Source organism: Onychomys torridus, chromosome 1, assembly GCF_903995425.1.
Source record: "Onychomys torridus chromosome 1, mOncTor1.1, whole genome shotgun sequence".
NCBI classification, from domain to species: Eukaryota; Metazoa; Chordata; class Mammalia; order Rodentia; family Cricetidae; genus Onychomys; species Onychomys torridus.
Window position 1 is genome coordinate 81,224,067 of NC_050443.1, and position 17,151 is coordinate 81,241,217.

The 17,151-nt window shown below is 48.4% G+C and overlaps 1 protein-coding gene across 6 annotated transcripts in view; it reads left to right on the forward strand.

Moving 5' to 3' along the window:
- The window catches only part of Numa1 (nuclear mitotic apparatus protein 1), a 73,710-nt gene that overhangs the window by 50,953 nt on the left and 5,606 nt on the right, over window positions 1-17,151 (forward strand). For 4 of the 6 annotated variants that reach the window (XM_036187522.1, XM_036187531.1, XM_036187513.1 and 1 more), the window contains exons 8-17: window positions 844-961; window positions 1,769-1,926; window positions 2,209-2,326; window positions 2,410-2,527; window positions 3,356-3,496; window positions 4,994-5,116; window positions 5,208-8,528; window positions 9,227-9,268; window positions 16,207-16,275; window positions 17,014-17,133. In XM_036187522.1, coding sequence (XP_036043415.1) covers window positions 844-961; window positions 1,769-1,926; window positions 2,209-2,326; window positions 2,410-2,527; window positions 3,356-3,496; window positions 4,994-5,116; window positions 5,208-8,528; window positions 9,227-9,268; window positions 16,207-16,275; window positions 17,014-17,133 — 4,328 coding nt within the window. The remainder of the gene's footprint in view (window positions 1-843; window positions 962-1,768; window positions 1,927-2,208; window positions 2,327-2,409; window positions 2,528-3,355; window positions 3,497-4,993; window positions 5,117-5,207; window positions 8,529-9,226; window positions 9,269-16,206; window positions 16,276-17,013; window positions 17,134-17,151) is intronic. The other 2 variants (XM_036187539.1, XM_036187534.1) reach the window with 2 other exon arrangements.

Genomic DNA, 17,151 nt, shown 5'->3' on the forward strand with positions numbered 1-17,151 from the left:
AAGTTAGAGATAAACATCTTTTGGAAACCTTGTAAAACGGTTTCCTTCATGCTCTAGGTGGGAGTCAGGTACATAAAAACTAGTAAGCCTGATAAGGGGTCAAGTATAGATATGCCGAGTATCTCACAAAATGAGAGCTCTTCATGTCTCATGAAGAGGTCAGCTCCTGCTGTTAGGGCTCTGTGCAATAGTTCTAGGCGAGTTCTTTTCTGGCTGTAAAACTTGGGTGGGATTCTTCATGTTCAGATTCATGAGGGGGAGATGTTGAGAATGGGAGTCTAGAAATGTAAGAAAGCTCTCTGGGCCAGATGCAGGTTTGCAGGTTCAGCTTGTGGGCCACTGAAGCTACAGGTGGACAGAGCAAAGAGGCTCCATCCCATCTCTGGGAGGAGGGAGCAGTAGGGTGATTAGAGGTAGTGAAGTCCTGAGACGTGCTCATGGGAACCAAGGGATGAGAGTTGTTCCACACCTTGGTGATGTAAAAGCTAGGTGTGGAGGTGTTCCCAGAAGCGGTGACATCAGTGCAATGCTGGAGAGGCCTGTGGGCAGATTTGGTGCTGGGCTCTCAGGGTGCCTCTGCAGTCCTGACATTAGGACTTGTTTCAGTTTCTGAGGATGAGAGGAATTTCCTCCTTCCATCATGCTCGTTTGAGTACTTTGTTCTGAGAAAGCGGAAGCCAGGCACTTGATTTTAAAGACCTTGACCTCGAGGGTCAGGTTCTTTCTAGTAATTGCCTCTTCAGTTTATATGTGTCTATAGATACACATGTGTTACATGAAGGTGAAAATCTGTTCACCCCCTACTAACTGTTCTTGGTTTGTTTGTCTGCTTCTCATCCCTAGTTCCTTACACCTATTCCAGTGCTGTCTCTGAAGAGCTTTCTCCACCCGGCCACCAGGCCAAGAGGAAGATTCGCTTCCTAGAAATACAGAGGATTGCTTCATCTTCCAGTGAGAACAAGTATGTCCTGGGCCTCTCCCTGGCATGGTGTCTCCACGCCCATTTAGTCAGTCCTTGGATCCTGGAGGCTAAGTGGTTTGCCACCCTTTATACCATTAGGAAGTCCTCTGAGGGTGCTGTTTATTTTTATTTTTTAAGACTTATTTATTATGTATGCTGCATGTATGCCTGCAGGCCAGAAGAGGGCACCAGATCTCATTACAGACGGTTGTGAGCCACCATGTGGTTGCTGGGAATTGAACTCAGGACCTCTGGAAAGAGCAGTCAGTGCTCTTAACCGCTGAGCCGTCTCTGCAGCCCCCAAGGGTGCTGTTTATTTGGGTTCCATCAGGAGCTTGTCCTCCCTCAAAAGCAGCTTCCTGACAGGCACTGGTGGTGGCGCACACCTGTAACCCCAGCACTTCGGAGGCAGAGGCAGGCAGATCTCTGTGAGTTCAAGGCCAGCCTGGGCTACAGAGTGTTCCAGGATAGCCATGGCTGTTAACACAGAGAAACTCTGTCTCGAAAAACCAAAACAAATTAATAAATAAAATAAAAAGCAGTTTCCCATTTATGGAAATCCCTTCTTCCTTCAAAAATACATGTTTCCAATTCTTCAGCCAAGAAATGAAGACATGGAGGAGGGAAAAGAAAAGTTTCTCTGGGTCATGACCTGAGACATGAGGTAGCCCGGTAGATAGAAACCAGCACACTGGGCTCCCACACTAGTGTTGACTATGGTCACTGGTGCTGTCCCTTCCCTGCTTGCTGCTGCTAACTTCAGACCTTAGGCTCTTAGTCTGTTATCTTTGCCACCTCTTTCCTTAGCTTCCTGGCAGGTTCTCCATCCTCCCCTATGGGTGACATCCTGCAGACCCCACAGTTCCAGATGAGACGGCTGAAGAAACAGCTGGCGGATGAGAGGAACAACAGGGACGAGCTGGAGCTGGAGCTATCAGAGAGCCTCAAGCTCCTCACTGAGAAGGGTAGGTCCTTGACGGACTACATGGGGACTCGGATGGGGGCATTGGGATTTGCATCCAGGGAAGGAAGCCTTGGTGACAGCTTTGCCTACCATCTTGTCCCTTCTGCTGACAGTGAGGCTTCAGGCTCAGCCCTGACACAGGTGTCAGGATGGCCTCCTAGACTCTGGGTTCTGTTCCTGTACCATGTCATTGTTCTGTGGAATGGACACTGTGTGCCTCCTTTGCTCTTTTCCTATCTCCTGGTTCTTTGCTGACTCTTGCCTCCTCTCCTGCCCTGGGCAGATGCACAGATAGCCATGATGCAGCAGCGCATTGACCACCTGGCTTTGCTGAGCGAGAAGCAGGCAGCCAGCTCTCAAGAATCCGGAGAGGTTGAGGAGCTCCGTGGCAAGAATGAGAGGTATGATTCTTCTGCCCTCCTCCCAACATCCAGTCCCTGCTGCCCAGTTAGGGCCAGCATTCTGATTGCTCATCTTCTGGCAGCCTTACCATGCGGCTGCATGAAACTTTGAAGCGGTGTCAGAACCTGAAGACAGAGAAGAACCAGATGGATCGAAAGATTAGCCAACTTTCTGAGGAGAATGGGGATCTTTCCTTTAAGGTGAGTAGGGCTGGCTGTGCATAGAGTCCCCTCTGGGCTAAGGTGGTGTTAGTTGTTTTTAACTCTTTACTCTTTGAGGGGCCCGCCACCCAGGTCCCAAATAAATCACGCATGGAGGCTTATTCTTAATTATAAATAGCTGGCCTTAGGTTGGCTTATTCCTTACCAGCTTTTCTTAACTTTAAATTATCCCATCTACCATTTGCCTCTGGGCTTTTTCCTTTTCTTTCCTTCTTTCTCTGTGTCTGACTGTGTAGCTGGTCCCTGAAGTCCTCCTCCTTCCTCTCTCATTCCTTGATCTTCTTTTTCTCCCACATTTCTCCTTCTATTTATCCCTTCTGCCTGCCAGCCTGCCTATCCTTTCTTCTGCCTCACTAGTGGCCGTTCACCTCTTTATTAGATCCCCAGGTGTTTTAGACAGGCAAAGTAACACAGCTTCACAGAGTTAAACAAATGCAACATAAAAGAATGTAACATATCTTTGCATCATTAAACAATGTTCCTCAACATAAACAAATGTAACACACCTTAAAGAAAGATTCTACAACACTGAGGTGGTCAGAAGTTTCCCCAAGAATGTTGAGAAGACTGCCTAGAACCTGGCTTAGGCTTTAGTCCCTCCCTAGACCTACCTGCATGTGTAGTTTCTTTCCTTGTTACTGGCTCCTGCAGCGTGCTCCAGCGGGCCTACATGTTGATGTGTGGTCCTGAATGAGAGATCTCATTGGCTGTGATTGGACTGAAGGTGGCAGGATTTTGGAGGCCCAGGGCCTGGGCTTGAAGCAGTAGTTGGAGGGGGTGCCAGCTTTCATCCTGCTCATGTCTCAGGTGCGAGAGTTTTCGAGCCACTTGCAACAGCTGCAGGGGGCCTTCAACGACCTGATGGAGGAGCACAACAAGGCTTCTCAGGAGTGGGCGGAGAAGCAGGCGCATCTGGAAAAGGAGCTCAGCACAGCCCTCCAGGATAAGGTAACCCTTGGCTGTGGAGCTGGCCACAACTTTATACATGTAATCCACCACTTCGCTGGGTCCTGGATGGAGTGATGAGTTGCTTTGTCAGGGTTTTGTGATTTGTTGTAATAGGCTAAATGCAGTATACCGGTGAACTCTGTGATGTGCAAAGTGTGGGGCCTGGAAAAATTAATCAGTCTCTAAGGGGAATGATGCCCTGCTAACTATTGTGAGACTAAAGGGTGACTCATAAGCTCTTAGTGAATTAGTTGTGAATTCAGGTTGGGTATTCTTTGCCTAAACGCTTGATATCATAAGTGTATCAGAGGTAGGTCTTCTCATTTCAGAATATATGCATAGACATTATAAGTTGCTTGTCCCTTAATCCAAAATCTAAATCATTCTAAAATAGGAATTTTTTTTTTTTAAAGCAGCCTAGCTCTGTAGCCCAAGCTGACTTTGGACTGTCCTCCAGTCTTTGTCTTCTATGTACCAGAGTTACAGGCTTCTGCCACAAGCTTTGTTCAAAATCCAGAGCATTTTTTACCATCTTTTATTATTACTATTATTACTACTACTACTACTATTACTATTATTATTATTATTATTATTTTATATTTTTCAAGACAGGGTTTCTTTGTGTAGCTTTTGGAGCCTCTCCTGGAACTCACTTTGTAGAGCAGGCTGGCCTCAAACTCACAGAGATCCACCTGCCTCTGCCTCCCGAGTTCTAGGACTAAAGGTGTGCGCTACCACTGCCTGGCATTTTTTAGCGTCTTGTTGGAGCTCAGAAAGTTTTGATTTGGGATCATTTTGCATTCCAGATTTCAGATTAGGGATGCTCAATCCGCGATACGGTTGCTGTCATTAAGAGCCCAGCTCTGCCACTTGCTGACTATCTAGCTCTTGGGTATAGCTCTTAGAATCTGGGAAGCAGGAGCTTCCTTTGTGAAAGAAACAGTAATAGCTCCCTCCCAGACTTGTGGGTGGATTAGCAGTTCAGAGATCTATCTATCATATTGCTTTGTACCCACAATAGAGGGGAAGTAGATGTGTGGCTGGGTCAGATGAGGCTCAGCTGGTGTAGATGCCTGAGCCATTTTTTAAGCATTTGGGTAGTATGTGAGTCAAGGTTTGTCTGAGGAAGGCTATGTGGCAAGGAGATTGAAAGTATGCTTTGCCCATTTCAACTTAATTCATCCACGGAATTGAGAGCAGAAAGTCAGGTTCTTGGGAAGTCCAGACCCATGGTTTCTCAAGACAGGGTCTTAGAGCCCAGGTTGGTTTTTCAACTCTTGATTCTCATGTCTGTCTCTTGAGTTTTGGGGAGCCATCATTTCCACCTCAGACCTATGGTTTCTGAGAGGTTTTCTTCTGAGTCAAGGCAAAGAGAGATCTAGGTAACAAGATGATTAAGTCTCGCATCTTTCTTGATGAGTGTGAGGTGAGGGCCTGTGTGGTAATCAGGTGACTATTCCACTTCTCTGTTTACATGGGTCTCTTATTTATTCCAAGAAATGTCTTGAAGAGAAGAATGAAATCCTTCAGGGAAAGCTTTCCCAGCTGGAAGAAAGAGCAACTCAACTGTGGGAGAGCCCAGCCAAGGAGAAGGGTGAGGTGCTGGGTGATGCCTTGCAGGTAGGAATGGACAGAAGCAGCCAGTAAGGCAATTTGATGGAGTTGGTTCTTGGTGTTCCATTGATCCCCATTTGTCTCTTTATCCCAACAGCTGGAAACCTTGAAGCAAGAGGCAGCCAAACTTGCTGCAGACAACACCCAGCTCCAAGCCCGAGTAGAGACACTGGTGAGTGAGCGGGGCCACTTTGAGGAAGAAAAGCAGCAGCTGGCCTCCTTGGTCGCTGACCTGCAGAGCTCCATTTCCAACCTCACCCAAGCCAAGGAGGAGCTGGAGCAGGCCTCCCAGGTTCAGGGGGCTCAGCTGACTGCCCAGGTGGCCTCTCTGACATCACTTAATACCACCCTGCAGCAGCAGAAGGATCAAGAACTGGCCAGCCTGAAAGAACAGGCCAAAAAGGAACAGGCTCAGATGGTCCAGACCTTGCAAGAACAAGAACAGGCCGCCCAGGGCCTCCGGCAGCAGGTGGAGCAGCTGAGCAGCAGCCTGAGGCTGAAGGAGCAGCAATTGGAAGAGGCAGCCAAGGAGCAGGAGGCAGCCAGGCAGGATCTCGCCCAGCAACTGGCCACTGCTGCGGAGGCTCGAGAGGCCTCTCTTAGGGAACGGGATACTGCTCGCCAGCAGCTGGAAACATTGGAGAAGGAGAAGGCTGCCAAGCTAGAGAGTCTGCAGCAGCAACTTCAGGCTGCCAATGAAGCTAGGGATAGTGCACAGTCCTCGGTCACACAGGTCCAGCGGGAAAAGGCAGAGCTGAGCCAAAAGGTAGGAGAACTCCATGCCAGCATTGAAGCGGCCCACCAGGAACAACGTCAGGCCCAAGCTCATGTGACAGAGCTAGAGGCCCAGCTGAAGGCTGAGCAGCAAAAAACAACTGAGAGAGAGAAAGTGATCCAGGAGAAGGTCCAGCTCCAGGAGCAACTCCAGGCCCTTGAGGAGACTTTGAAGATTACCAAAGGCAGCCTTGAAGAGGAGAAGCGCAGGGCTGCAGATCTCCTGCAGGAGCAGCAGCGCCGAGTTGCTAAGATGGAGACAGAGTCCCGAAGCCTGATGGAGCAGCATGAGCGGGAACAGAAGGAGTTAGAACAAGAGAAGGCTGGGCGAAAGGGGCTGGAGGCCCGGTTACAGCAGCTTGAGGAGACTCATCAGGCTGAGACTGAAGCCTTGCGCTGTGAGCTGGCAGAGGCCACAGCCTCCCAGCATAGAGCCCAGAGTGAGACTGAGCAGCTCGTCAGGGAGGTTGAGACCTGGCAGAAGCGGTTTGAAGCTCAACAGCAAGAGGAGGCTAGATACAGTGCCCTGTTCCAGGAACAACTGATGGCTTTGAAGGGGGCGTGTGAGAAGGCTGGCCAAGAGGTGCAGGAGGAGGCAGGAGAGGGCCACAGTGAGGGCCAGAGTCAGCTCGCCCAGCTTCATGCCAGCTTTGCCAGGGCCCTTCAGCAGATTCAGGAGAAAGAAGCCAGGGCTCAGAAGCTGGCAGGTGATCTCTCAACTCTACAGGAGAAGATGGCTGCCACTAACAAGGAGGTGGCCTGCCTGAAGACCTTGGTGCTCAAAGCAGGTGAGCAGCAGGAGACGGCCTCACTTGAGTTACTCAAAGAGCCCCCAGGGGCTGGAAACAGAGAGTCTGACAGGCAAGACGAACAGCGGGGACGGCCGTTCTCCAGTACACAAGCAGCGCTGAGGGCTGTGGAACGTGAAGCTGAGCAAATGGGCAATGAACTTGGGGGGCTGAGGGCAGCACTGATGAAGAGCCAGGGGCAGCAGCAAGAAGAGCGTGGGCAGCAGGAGAGGGAGGTGGCACGGCTGAGCCAGGAGCGGGGCCAGGCCCAAGCCGACCTAGCTCAGGAGAAGGCAGCCAAGGCAGAGCTTGAGATGCGGCTGCAGAATACCCTCAACGAGCAGCGTGCAGAGTTTGCTGCCCTGCAAGAGGCGCTGGCCCACGCCCTGAGGGAACAGGAAGGCAAAGACCAGGAGCTTGCCAAGCTTCGTGAGCAAGAGGCAACTCAAAGAACAGAGCTGAAGGAGCTTCAGCAGACTTTGGAACAGCTGAGAACACAGTTAGTCAAGAAAGAAAAAGAGCACCCTGTAGGAGGTACTGGTGGGGAAGGTACTTCTGGCCCAGGAACCCAGTTGGAGACAGCTAGAAAGACAGAGGCACCAGGCCCTGAGTTGGAGGCCCTTCAGGCAGAGGTCAGCAAGCTAGAGCAGCGGTGCCAGCAGCAGCAGCAGCAGGTCGAAGGCCTGACACACAGCCTGGAGTCGGAGCGTGCTTCCCGGGCTGAGCGGGACAAAGTCCTGGAGACACTGCAGGGTCAGTTAGAGGAGCAGGCTCGGGAGCTAGGGCACAGTCAAGCTGCCTCAGCTTCAGCCCAGAGAGAGTTAACAGCCCTCCGTGCCAAAGCCCAGGACCATAGCAAAGCTGAGGAAGAGTGGAAGGCCCAGGTGGCCCGTGGCCAGCAGGAGGCTGAGAGAAAAAGCAGCCTTATCAGCAGCTTGGAAGAGGAGGTATCCATCCTGAACCGCCAAGTCCTAGAGAAGGAGGGGGAGAGCAAGGAGTTGAAGCGCCTGGTTGTAGCTGAATCAGAGAAGAGCCAAAAGCTGGAAGAGAGGCTGCGCCTGCTGCAGGTAGAAACAGCCAGCAGTAGTGCCAGAGCAGCAGAACGCAGCTCAGCTCTACGAGAGGAGGTACAGAGCCTCCGGGAGGAGGTAGAGAAACAGCGTGTGATTTCGGAGAACTTGCGACAAGAGCTGGCCTCACAGGCAGAGCGAGCTGAGGAACTGGGCCAGGAGTTGAAGGCCTGGCAGGAGAAATTCTTCCAAAAGGAGCAAGCGCTCTCTGCCCTGCAGCTGGAGCATACCAGCACACAGGCCCTGGTAAGCGAGCTGCTGCCTGCCAAGCACCTTTGTCAGCAGCTGCAAGCTGAGCAGGCCGCCGCTGAGAAGCGCCACCAAGAGGAGATAGAGCAGAGCAAGCAGGCAGCTGGTGGCCTTCGGGCAGAGCTGCTGCGGGCACAGCGGGAGCTTGGGGAGCTAGGGCCTCTGAGGCAGAAAGTGGTTGAGCAGGAGCGAGCAGCCCAGCAGCTTCGGGCAGAGAAGGCCAGCTATGCAGAACAACTGAGCATGCTGAAGAAGGCTCATGGCCTCTTGGCAGAGGAGAACCGGGGGCTGGGAGAGCGGGCCAACCTTGGCCGGCAGTTTCTGGAAGTAGAGCTAGGTCAGGCCCGGGAGAAGTATGTCCAGGAGTTGGCAGCTGTGCGTACTGATGCTGAGACCCATCTGGCTGAAATGCGGCAAGAAGCACAGAGTACTACCCGGGAACTGGAGGTGATGACTGCCAAGTACGAAGGTGCCAAGGTGAAGGTCCTAGAGGAAAGGCAGAGGTTCCAAGAAGAGCGGCAGAAACTCACTGCCCAGGTAAGCTGTCCATCCTATGTCCTCTACATTCTGTAACCCGCCCTCCCTCCCTCCCTCCCTCCCTCCCTCCCTCCCTCCCTCCCCAGCTCTGAACTGCAGTAGCCTGCCTGCCTTCATTCACTGAGTAGCATAAAAAGAAAGTGACTAATAGACTTCAAAGGTTGTCCTAAAGAGAATGTTAATGATAACCTACAGTGGTGCATGCCTGTAGTCCCAGCTCTTGGGAGGCTAAGACAGGAGGAGGTCACTTTGGGTTGCATAGTCAGACCCTGTCTGAACTCCCACAGCCCTCTCCCAACCATCCCCCCCCCCCCCATTTAAAAAACAACAACAAAAATATCTGTGGCCTCCTCCTTTTCCTTAAAAGCTGATTCTGAAGAGTCAAGTTGAAGCAGACAAACTGGCTTTTGTTTGTTTGGTGTTTTAAAACAGGGTCTAATGTAACTCAGGCTAGCCTTGAATTCACTATATAGTTAAAGATCACCTCGAACTCTTAATCTTCCTGCCTCCACCTCCCAAGAGTTGTGAGAACAGGCATACTAGATCCTGTTACTTGGCCCCAGCTGGCTTTCTCTTTCTCTGTCTGTCTCTGTCTCCATCTCCATATTCTAGTCTCTGGGAGAAGGGTCAGAGCCCACTGAGGTCAGTCTGGCAGTGGCCCCACCTCACTGTTTCCATTGCTTCTCCCCCATGCACAGGTGGAGCAGCTAGAGGTATTTCAGAGAGAGCAGACTAAGCAGGTAATGCCTGGGGTTCTCGATAGATGCTGGCTGCTTAAGCGGTGACCAGTCTTGGTGCATGACCCCGGCTGCAGCTTGCTCCGCCAGCTCCTGTTGTGAACTGTTTGTGAAAGGGCAGGGTCAAGCCATGGAGTCCAGGCCCGGGCTGCCCAGGAGTACAGTGTTCTAGGCCCTCTCTTGGGCCTCATCCTACCCATCCCAGGTCGGCCTCTTCCTTTCTGCACTTTCCTTTTACCTATCAGAGACAAGGGGGAGCTTAGCTTCATCTTTCCCAGACCTGCACTGGTAACAGAGTCAGTCCATGTGACTCAAAAACCTCCAAAGTCCCGTTTTGAGTTAGGGATACTAATCCAAGAGGAAGGACAGATTTATATGGCCTTGTTTAGGTTATTGTCCTTCTTCCCCACAGAGTCTGGATTTATCCATGGTATGAAGGTGATAAACGAGGCAGCCCTTGGAAGATAGGGAACATGATGAGCTCAGAATACTCACTCAGCATTCTCTGGCGCCTTATCCCAGAGTCTCATGCAAATAGAGCTTTCTGGAACAGGAAACTAAGATTGAAAGAAGTAGAAGGGGTCTTCCCTAGATGGGCCATGTGCTCTGCCTGCCTTCCTCCTTCTCAGCTGTCTCCCTCCTCCCCAGTTGGTAGGCTACAGAGCTGGTATTTAGTGAGAACACTTCATCCACTCCCCAGTCCAGTCACATTCTAAGGAAATGGGACAATCATATTGGAAAGCAAGCAGTTTGCAATGGAGCCTTTTGCCTCTTCCTCTGCTGCCTGTTCTTGCCTAAGCTCCCAGAATGCCTGGAGGAAGCAGGGGTGCTTGTGTCTGTTAGGATCTCTCTTCTTCTCCTAACCCCCTTGCTGATCTCCTTTGGGATAGATGGGGGAGGGGCTTGGGTGTGTGTGTTGCCCCTGTTCTTGTCTTTCAGCATTCTATTCTTCCAATGCTAACTACAGCGAATATGCTGCTAGCATGCCTCTAACAGCCCTTGGAGATTGGAAAGAGGTCTGGGAGCTTTGCTTTGGCAGTTTTTGGGGAGGAGGGAGGAATGAATGTACTTTGACAGTGTTTGTTAGAGCACCAGAATACCTTGTTTTTTTTTTCTCTGTGTGTGTGTGTGTGTGTGTGTGTGTGTGTTAGTGTTATATGCATGCTTGGTGCCTGCAGGGACCAGAAGAGAGTGTCAGAGATCCTGGAACTGGAGTTAATAGTCCATTATGAGCTGGCATGTGGGAGCTGGGAACCAAACCTGGGTCTTCTACAAGAATTGCAAGTGCTCATAACTACTTAGCCATCTCTCCAACCCCGTAAGCTGCTCTGTTCTTGCCCCCAACTTTTCTAGGTTAGGTTTTGGAAATAGTATGTAGTGGGGATGTGGAGAGGTGGTGACTCTGAAGAGTCAGCTGTTGATTTTGGTGGCTGGAGACTAGGAATGAGTTTAGGCAGGTGGCCCTGGCAACATCTATTTGGGGCCACCTCTTGCCCTGACAACCTTTGGGCAGCAGGCTGCCACCCATGTAGAAGTTGGAGAAAGTGCCTGAGAATAATGGTCTGGGGAAACCCTCTGGTTAGTCTAGACATCCAGTGTTTTAGTCAGGGATCTTTAGAGGGATAAACTGATAGGATGAATCTATATATATTAAAAGGAGATTAAAGAGTAGCTTACAGGCTGTGGTCTAGCTAGTTCAACAATGGCTATTTCTTGATGGAAGGGCAAAGAATCTGGTAGTTGTTGAGTCCATAAGGCTGGATGTTTCAGCTGGTCTTTGGTCTGTATTGGAGTCCCAAAGAAGTAGGTTCTTTTACCAACAGAGAAATGTCTCAGCTGCAGGATAGATAAACTTACCAGCAGGATTGTGGGCAAGCAGGCAAAGAGCAAGAGCTTCTTCTTTTTTTATTTTTTTTATTTTTTTCCCTTTTATGTGGGATGCCACCAGGTTTGGCCCAGATTTAGGGTGGGTTTTCCCATCTTAGATGCCCCAATCAAGAAAAAACCCTTATAGACATGCCCAGCTGCTTGGATTTTTGTTTGTTTGTTTTTTGAGACAGGGTTTCTCTGTGTAGCTTTTTACGCCTTTCCTGGAACTTGCTTTGTAGACCAGGCTGGTCTCGAACTCACAGAGATCCTCCTGCCTCTGCCCCCCGAGTGCTGGGATTAAAGGCGTCCGTCACCACCGCCTGGCTTGGATTTTATTTGATTGCAGATGTGGTCGAGTTGAAAACCAAGATTAGCCATTTACATACAAGTCTACCTCGTTTGTCAACTTGACCCATGATCTTATCACCTTATGCCATTCTTAATTTTCAAATGAAAATAGGTCATAGTTATGCCTCACAGGCTATAACTATCCCATATACAACTGCAAACACATTATATATTTTAGAACAGATGACAGTGTCCCTTGAGGAACATTCTTTTAGTGCCTCACAACTTAAATATAACAACTGATATTATCTCATTTGATGCTACATTCCATGATAAACTAAGGAAAGAAAAGACGTCTGTTTAAAATATGTTTATGTGTACACAGACACAGTTTTAACAAGGTGGGAAAGACTACTATCAGTTATAATCCTCTTTTCTACCACTGGTCTGTGGCCTTAATGTCTCTCGACCTGTAGGTCGTGACTCCTTTGGGGTCTAACTACCCTCTCACAGGGGTTGCATATCAGATATCCTGCATATAAGATATTTACAGTTTATAACAATAGCAAAATTACAGTTACGAAGTAGCAACAAAAATAATTTTAGGGTTGGGGGTGTCACCACAACATGAGGACCTGTATTAAAGGGTTGCAGTATTAGGAAGATTAAGAACTACTGCCTTAACTGGTTTCCATAACTATAAACAGTATTATATACAGCACATTGATAAAAGCATATACTGCCTTCTGGAGAGCCCTACCCCAACCTTCCAGGCACTGTAATTGGATCTTTAATGGTCATTCCATCATTCTATCAGGCTGACCAGTGGGTTCCATGAACATGGGCCCGCTGTTATACTTCTCTGGCTGCAAGTAGTTCCTTGGTCAGAAGCAATACTGTGTGGAATATGATAGAAGATAAGGCATTCTATAAGTCCATGATAAGAGTTTTGACAGAAGCATTATGTGCAGGAAAGGCAAAATCCATAACCAGAATAAGTATCTCCTCCAGTAAGGACAAAGCTCAGTGTTGGTCTCTCTTTTTGGCAGATCTGGCACTCAGCAGCATCTGTAGCCAAGTTAGCCTTGGTGATGGAAGTCTTTGTTGTTGAGCCTATGCATAACCTCCAGCTCTGCAATTTGGCCACTTTGTTCATGGACCCATTGGGCAATGACGGGTGGCTGGGGAAGAGAGGCTAATTGGTCATCCTCTCTATTTGATTATTGAACTCTTCCTCAGCTGACGTTACTCTTTGATGAGTATTTACATGGGACACAGTATCTTCATGTCCTTTGTCCATTTGGAGAGATCTATCTACATACTTCTCCCCCAGATGTCTTTCTCAGCAGTTTTCTTCTTGCTCTTTCAAAGTCTCTGACCATCCAGCCAATCACTTGGCTACAGCCCATGAATCTGAACAGTTGCACATCTGGCCATTTTTTTCTTCTAAACAGTTTATGACCATGTCTACTGCCCAAAGTACTGCCCATTGTGAACATTTCCTTTTACCTGCTGTTTTTCAGGGTTGTCCTAGAAAGGAGTTGTAATGCTCCAGGTTCATTTCTGGGTGCTGCCTACAAAATGTGCAGAATTCTCAGTAAACCAGGCCCTATCTTCTCCTCCTCAGTCAGTCATGGGACAGGCCTCATGATGCTATAGGGGATACTTGGGAGCAGGAGGCATTGTAATGGGAGTCAAAACCATAGGCATTTGGGCAACTTCTCGATGTATCTGGCTTGTGCCTTCAGGACCTGCTTGGGTCCGATCCATGTACATGACTTTCATTTGATAATGGGTTGCTGCTATGCACATCCTACTTTATGGGTTGGTTGATGAAATAATAACCCAACTTATGATGGGCAACTCAAGTTGCATGGTAATTTGATGACTCACAGATGTTCTGTTTCCACTAAGGCACAATAGCAGGCCAAAGAACTCTCTCTCAAAGGGAGAAAAATTGTCTGCAGATAATGGTAGAACCTTGCTGCAAAATCCCTCAGTGATTCACCTATATGTTCAGACAACATCCCTATCAGCCACTGACACTTTGAGTACCACTGGTTCTGTTGGATCATGTGGTCCAAGGGGTAAACAGCCTGCAGAGCAGCCTGGACCTGTTGGAGAGCCTTCTAATGCAGCAGGACTCATTCAGAGCTATCAGCTTTCCAAGTCATTTGGGATTTGGGCAGAAGTAACACCCAAGTGAGGAATGTGCTGTCTCTAGAATCCAGATAGGCTCATTAAATGTTTTTGTTGCTGTCTTGATGGTGGGATGGGCCACATGCAATAACTTATCCTGCACTCTAGAAGGAATATCCCTGCATGTGCCACCACTAGACTCCTAAGAAATTTCACTGAGGTAGAAGGCCCTTGAATTTTGGTTGGATTTATTACCCCATCCTCTGATGCCCATATGTTACCAACAAAGCCCAAAGTAGTTGCTAACCCCTACTCACTTGGTCCAATCAGCATAATGTCCATAGAGCGGACCAGTGTGTTTTATGAAAGAGACAGATGATCAAGGTCCCTTCTAACTTTAAGTTATGGCACAGGGCTGGAGAGAATATGTCCTTGAGATAAAACTGTAAAAGTATACTGCTTGCCTTGCCAATTGAAAGCAAATTGCTTCTGGTGGTCCTTAATGAATAGGTATTGGGGATCAATAGCTGCATACCATCTACCAGGAGATGTGTTAATTTGCTCAGGTAAGGCCACCACATGTGGTACAGCAGCTACAATTGGATTACTTGATTAAAGTTTTGATAGTCAGCTGTCATTTTCCATGATCCATCTGTCTTCTGCTCTGTCCAGATAGAGTTAAAGGGAGATATGGTGGCATCTATCACACCTGCATCTTTCAAGTCCTTGATGGTGGCACTAATTTCTGCAGTTGGGATGTGAAACTGTATTTGGGTCACTATTTTCCCTGGTAGAGGCAACTCTAAAGGCTTCCATTTGGCCTTCCCAACCTTAACAGCCCTCACTCCACAGGTGAGGTAAGCACTGTGGGAAGTCTGCCAACTTCTAAGTATATCTATCAATTATACATTCTGGAACTCAGAAAACAAGCACAAGGATGAGTTCAGGAACCCACTGTGAGTCGGACTTCTGCCTCCTTTAACAATGACCTTTAACAGTGTTTTGTGGGATCTCCTGGAATCGGCATTAATTCAGTACCAGTGACCAATAGACCTCAGGAACTCTGATTGGTTTCCTTTCCCTGCTGTACAGTTTCCTTTCCCCGTGTAAAAGGCCATAGGTCCCTCTGGGGAAGGACTGGAGAAAGGCTAACAGTAAAACTTAACATATTTTCTCAGGCTTCTTCCTCCAAGGGACCTGACCATCCCTACATTCAAGGGGTTCTGTGTCTGCAAACCGGCTTAAGTCTGGTTCACAGGTCCAAGAATCTTGCTACAATTCAGTTTAGCCTTTCTTTCATTTGAAATTTTTTCTGCTTATTCAGATCAAACAAAAATGTAGTAGGCTTCTTATCTGTTTCATGCCTGGGAACACCATGACTGATTAGCCAGTACCAAAGTTCCATACAAGTCATGCCACCATAAAAATCCTTTTTCCTGTGCTGCCTGTTAGGACTATGATCTCTTTGCCTTTTCAGTTCAGTGCTGTCACCTGGCCTCTCCTCCTAGTCCGGCGTCCACTTAAACCCACAGCATTTAATTCATCCAACTGAGCAGGAGGATCTCCAACCCTAAGGTCTAGCACAAGCAAAAGAGAGATGACAAAGCTCTTCAAATGTGCTGGTGCCTCTCACTATTTTGCTTCTCAGAAGATTAGTGAAGGGCATATCTTCTGGGCCTTCCCACTATGGAGGGCTAGTCTTTACACAGCATACCCACTCTAGCAGTTTCCCTGAGCTTAAAAATAATCATCAACACTAATCCAAGGGAGATCAGGCATCTCAAGCTCTATTTCAGGAAGCCATCTTTAACTGTGTAAGCTTTCATATTAAACCAGAATCTCTACTCTATGGGCCCATATCAATAAATTCAGCCTGGTTTGGTTCTGTGTTCCTTCCATCATTATCCTACACCCTTAAAATGTATTCTCACACAAATTCCCCAGACTTATACTTGAAAGAATTAGAAGTCATTTAGCTCTTTAGTGGTGAAGTGTACCTCCTCATGGACTATATTTTCTGTTGTCCCTGTAGGAGCCTACTTAGCCTTATGTCTGGTTATTGGTGGGTCCTGAGAGTGCAGTATTGTCTTGCCTGGCAAGTCACTGCTGATTTGGCAGACAATGAAGGATTAAATCTCACAGGCAAAGGCAGAGAGGACACTATTGCAGGAGGTTTTAGGGGTGGGGAGACTACTTCATGTGAGATTAAAAAGTCCTTAGCCTCAGTAGGGTCATCCCATACATCTCCATCCCTTTACAGGGTCCCTTTCTTTGACCAATAAATACCCTTAATTTAACTGTTTAACACCTGAGGCTGGGACTTGGATTTTGGTTTTAATTCTTCCAGGGCACACTTAGAGACCTTTAGACTGGTTATGCACATCTGGAGCCAGAGTGAGGGCAAGCAGGCAAAGAGGAAAAGCTTCTTCCTTCCCTGTCTTTATGTGGGCTGCCACCAGAAGGTGTAGCCCAAGTTTAGGGTGGGTTTTCCCTTAGATGATATGATCAAGAAAAAACACTCATAGATGTGCCCAGCTGTTTGGGTTTTAGTTGATTGCAGACGTGGTCAAGTTGAATACCAAGATTAGTCATTATATCAAGGGAATTCAATCTTCCTGTCTGTTTTCTTCTTTTCTACTCCTCAGGTGGAAGAACTGAGTAAGAAGTTGACAGAGTATGATCAAGCCAGCAAGGTGCAGCAGCAGAAGCTCAAGGTGGGACGGATGTGTGACAGGCCCACCTTCGGACTGCAAGAGCGGGGAGGAACATCTTCTCTAAGCTCATGGGCTAGGGTGGCGTGGAGCCACAGCAGAAGCACCCTGGGGGCCGTCCTGGATCTCAGAAACCTTGGCTTTGCCTTCTGGGAACTCTCACAGAAAGGCCTGCTTTCTCTCTTGTAGCCATCTATGCTTTTCAATTAATTAAAACAAACAAAGACATAGGTATACAGCCCAGTGGTAGAGTGCCTCGTTGTGCATGGAAAGCACTCTACCACTGGGCTATATATCTATGCCTTGATCACTTTGCCTAAATCTCTGAACTCTTTTCATCTCTAAAACAGGGATCAAAGTTATTTCTCGGAGTGGTTTGTAGAAGTGAGTTCTGCGATTGAGTGTGCACCTGCAGTCATCTCCCACTGTGTTCTCCCCACCAGGGTGTTCTCTGAGATCAGTTTCTGTTCTCTTGTACAGGGAGGGGGTGAAATACTTGGTGCTTGGTCTCATAGATGGCAGGCAGGACTGTGAGAAGTATTAAAGTCAGCAGGATGTCCACAGGAGAGCCCGGAGGGAGAATGTAATTGTTTTGTAGGCTGCGGTTGGGGGAATGTATGTGTTAGGCTGAGGGGTCCTAGGTATCCTGAGAGAATATGTCCCTCAAGGACTGTGAAGTACCTCTGGAGACTGGATTTGGGTGGACTAACCAGAGCTGCCTTTTTTTGACTGACTTCTTAGGCTTTCCAGGCTCAGGGAGGTGAGAGCCAGCAGGAGGTCCAGCGCCTCCAGGCCCAGCTGAATGAGCTGCAGACCCAGCTGAGCCAGAAGGAACAGGCAGCTGAGCATTACAAGCTACAGGTGAGGGGACAGGAACCG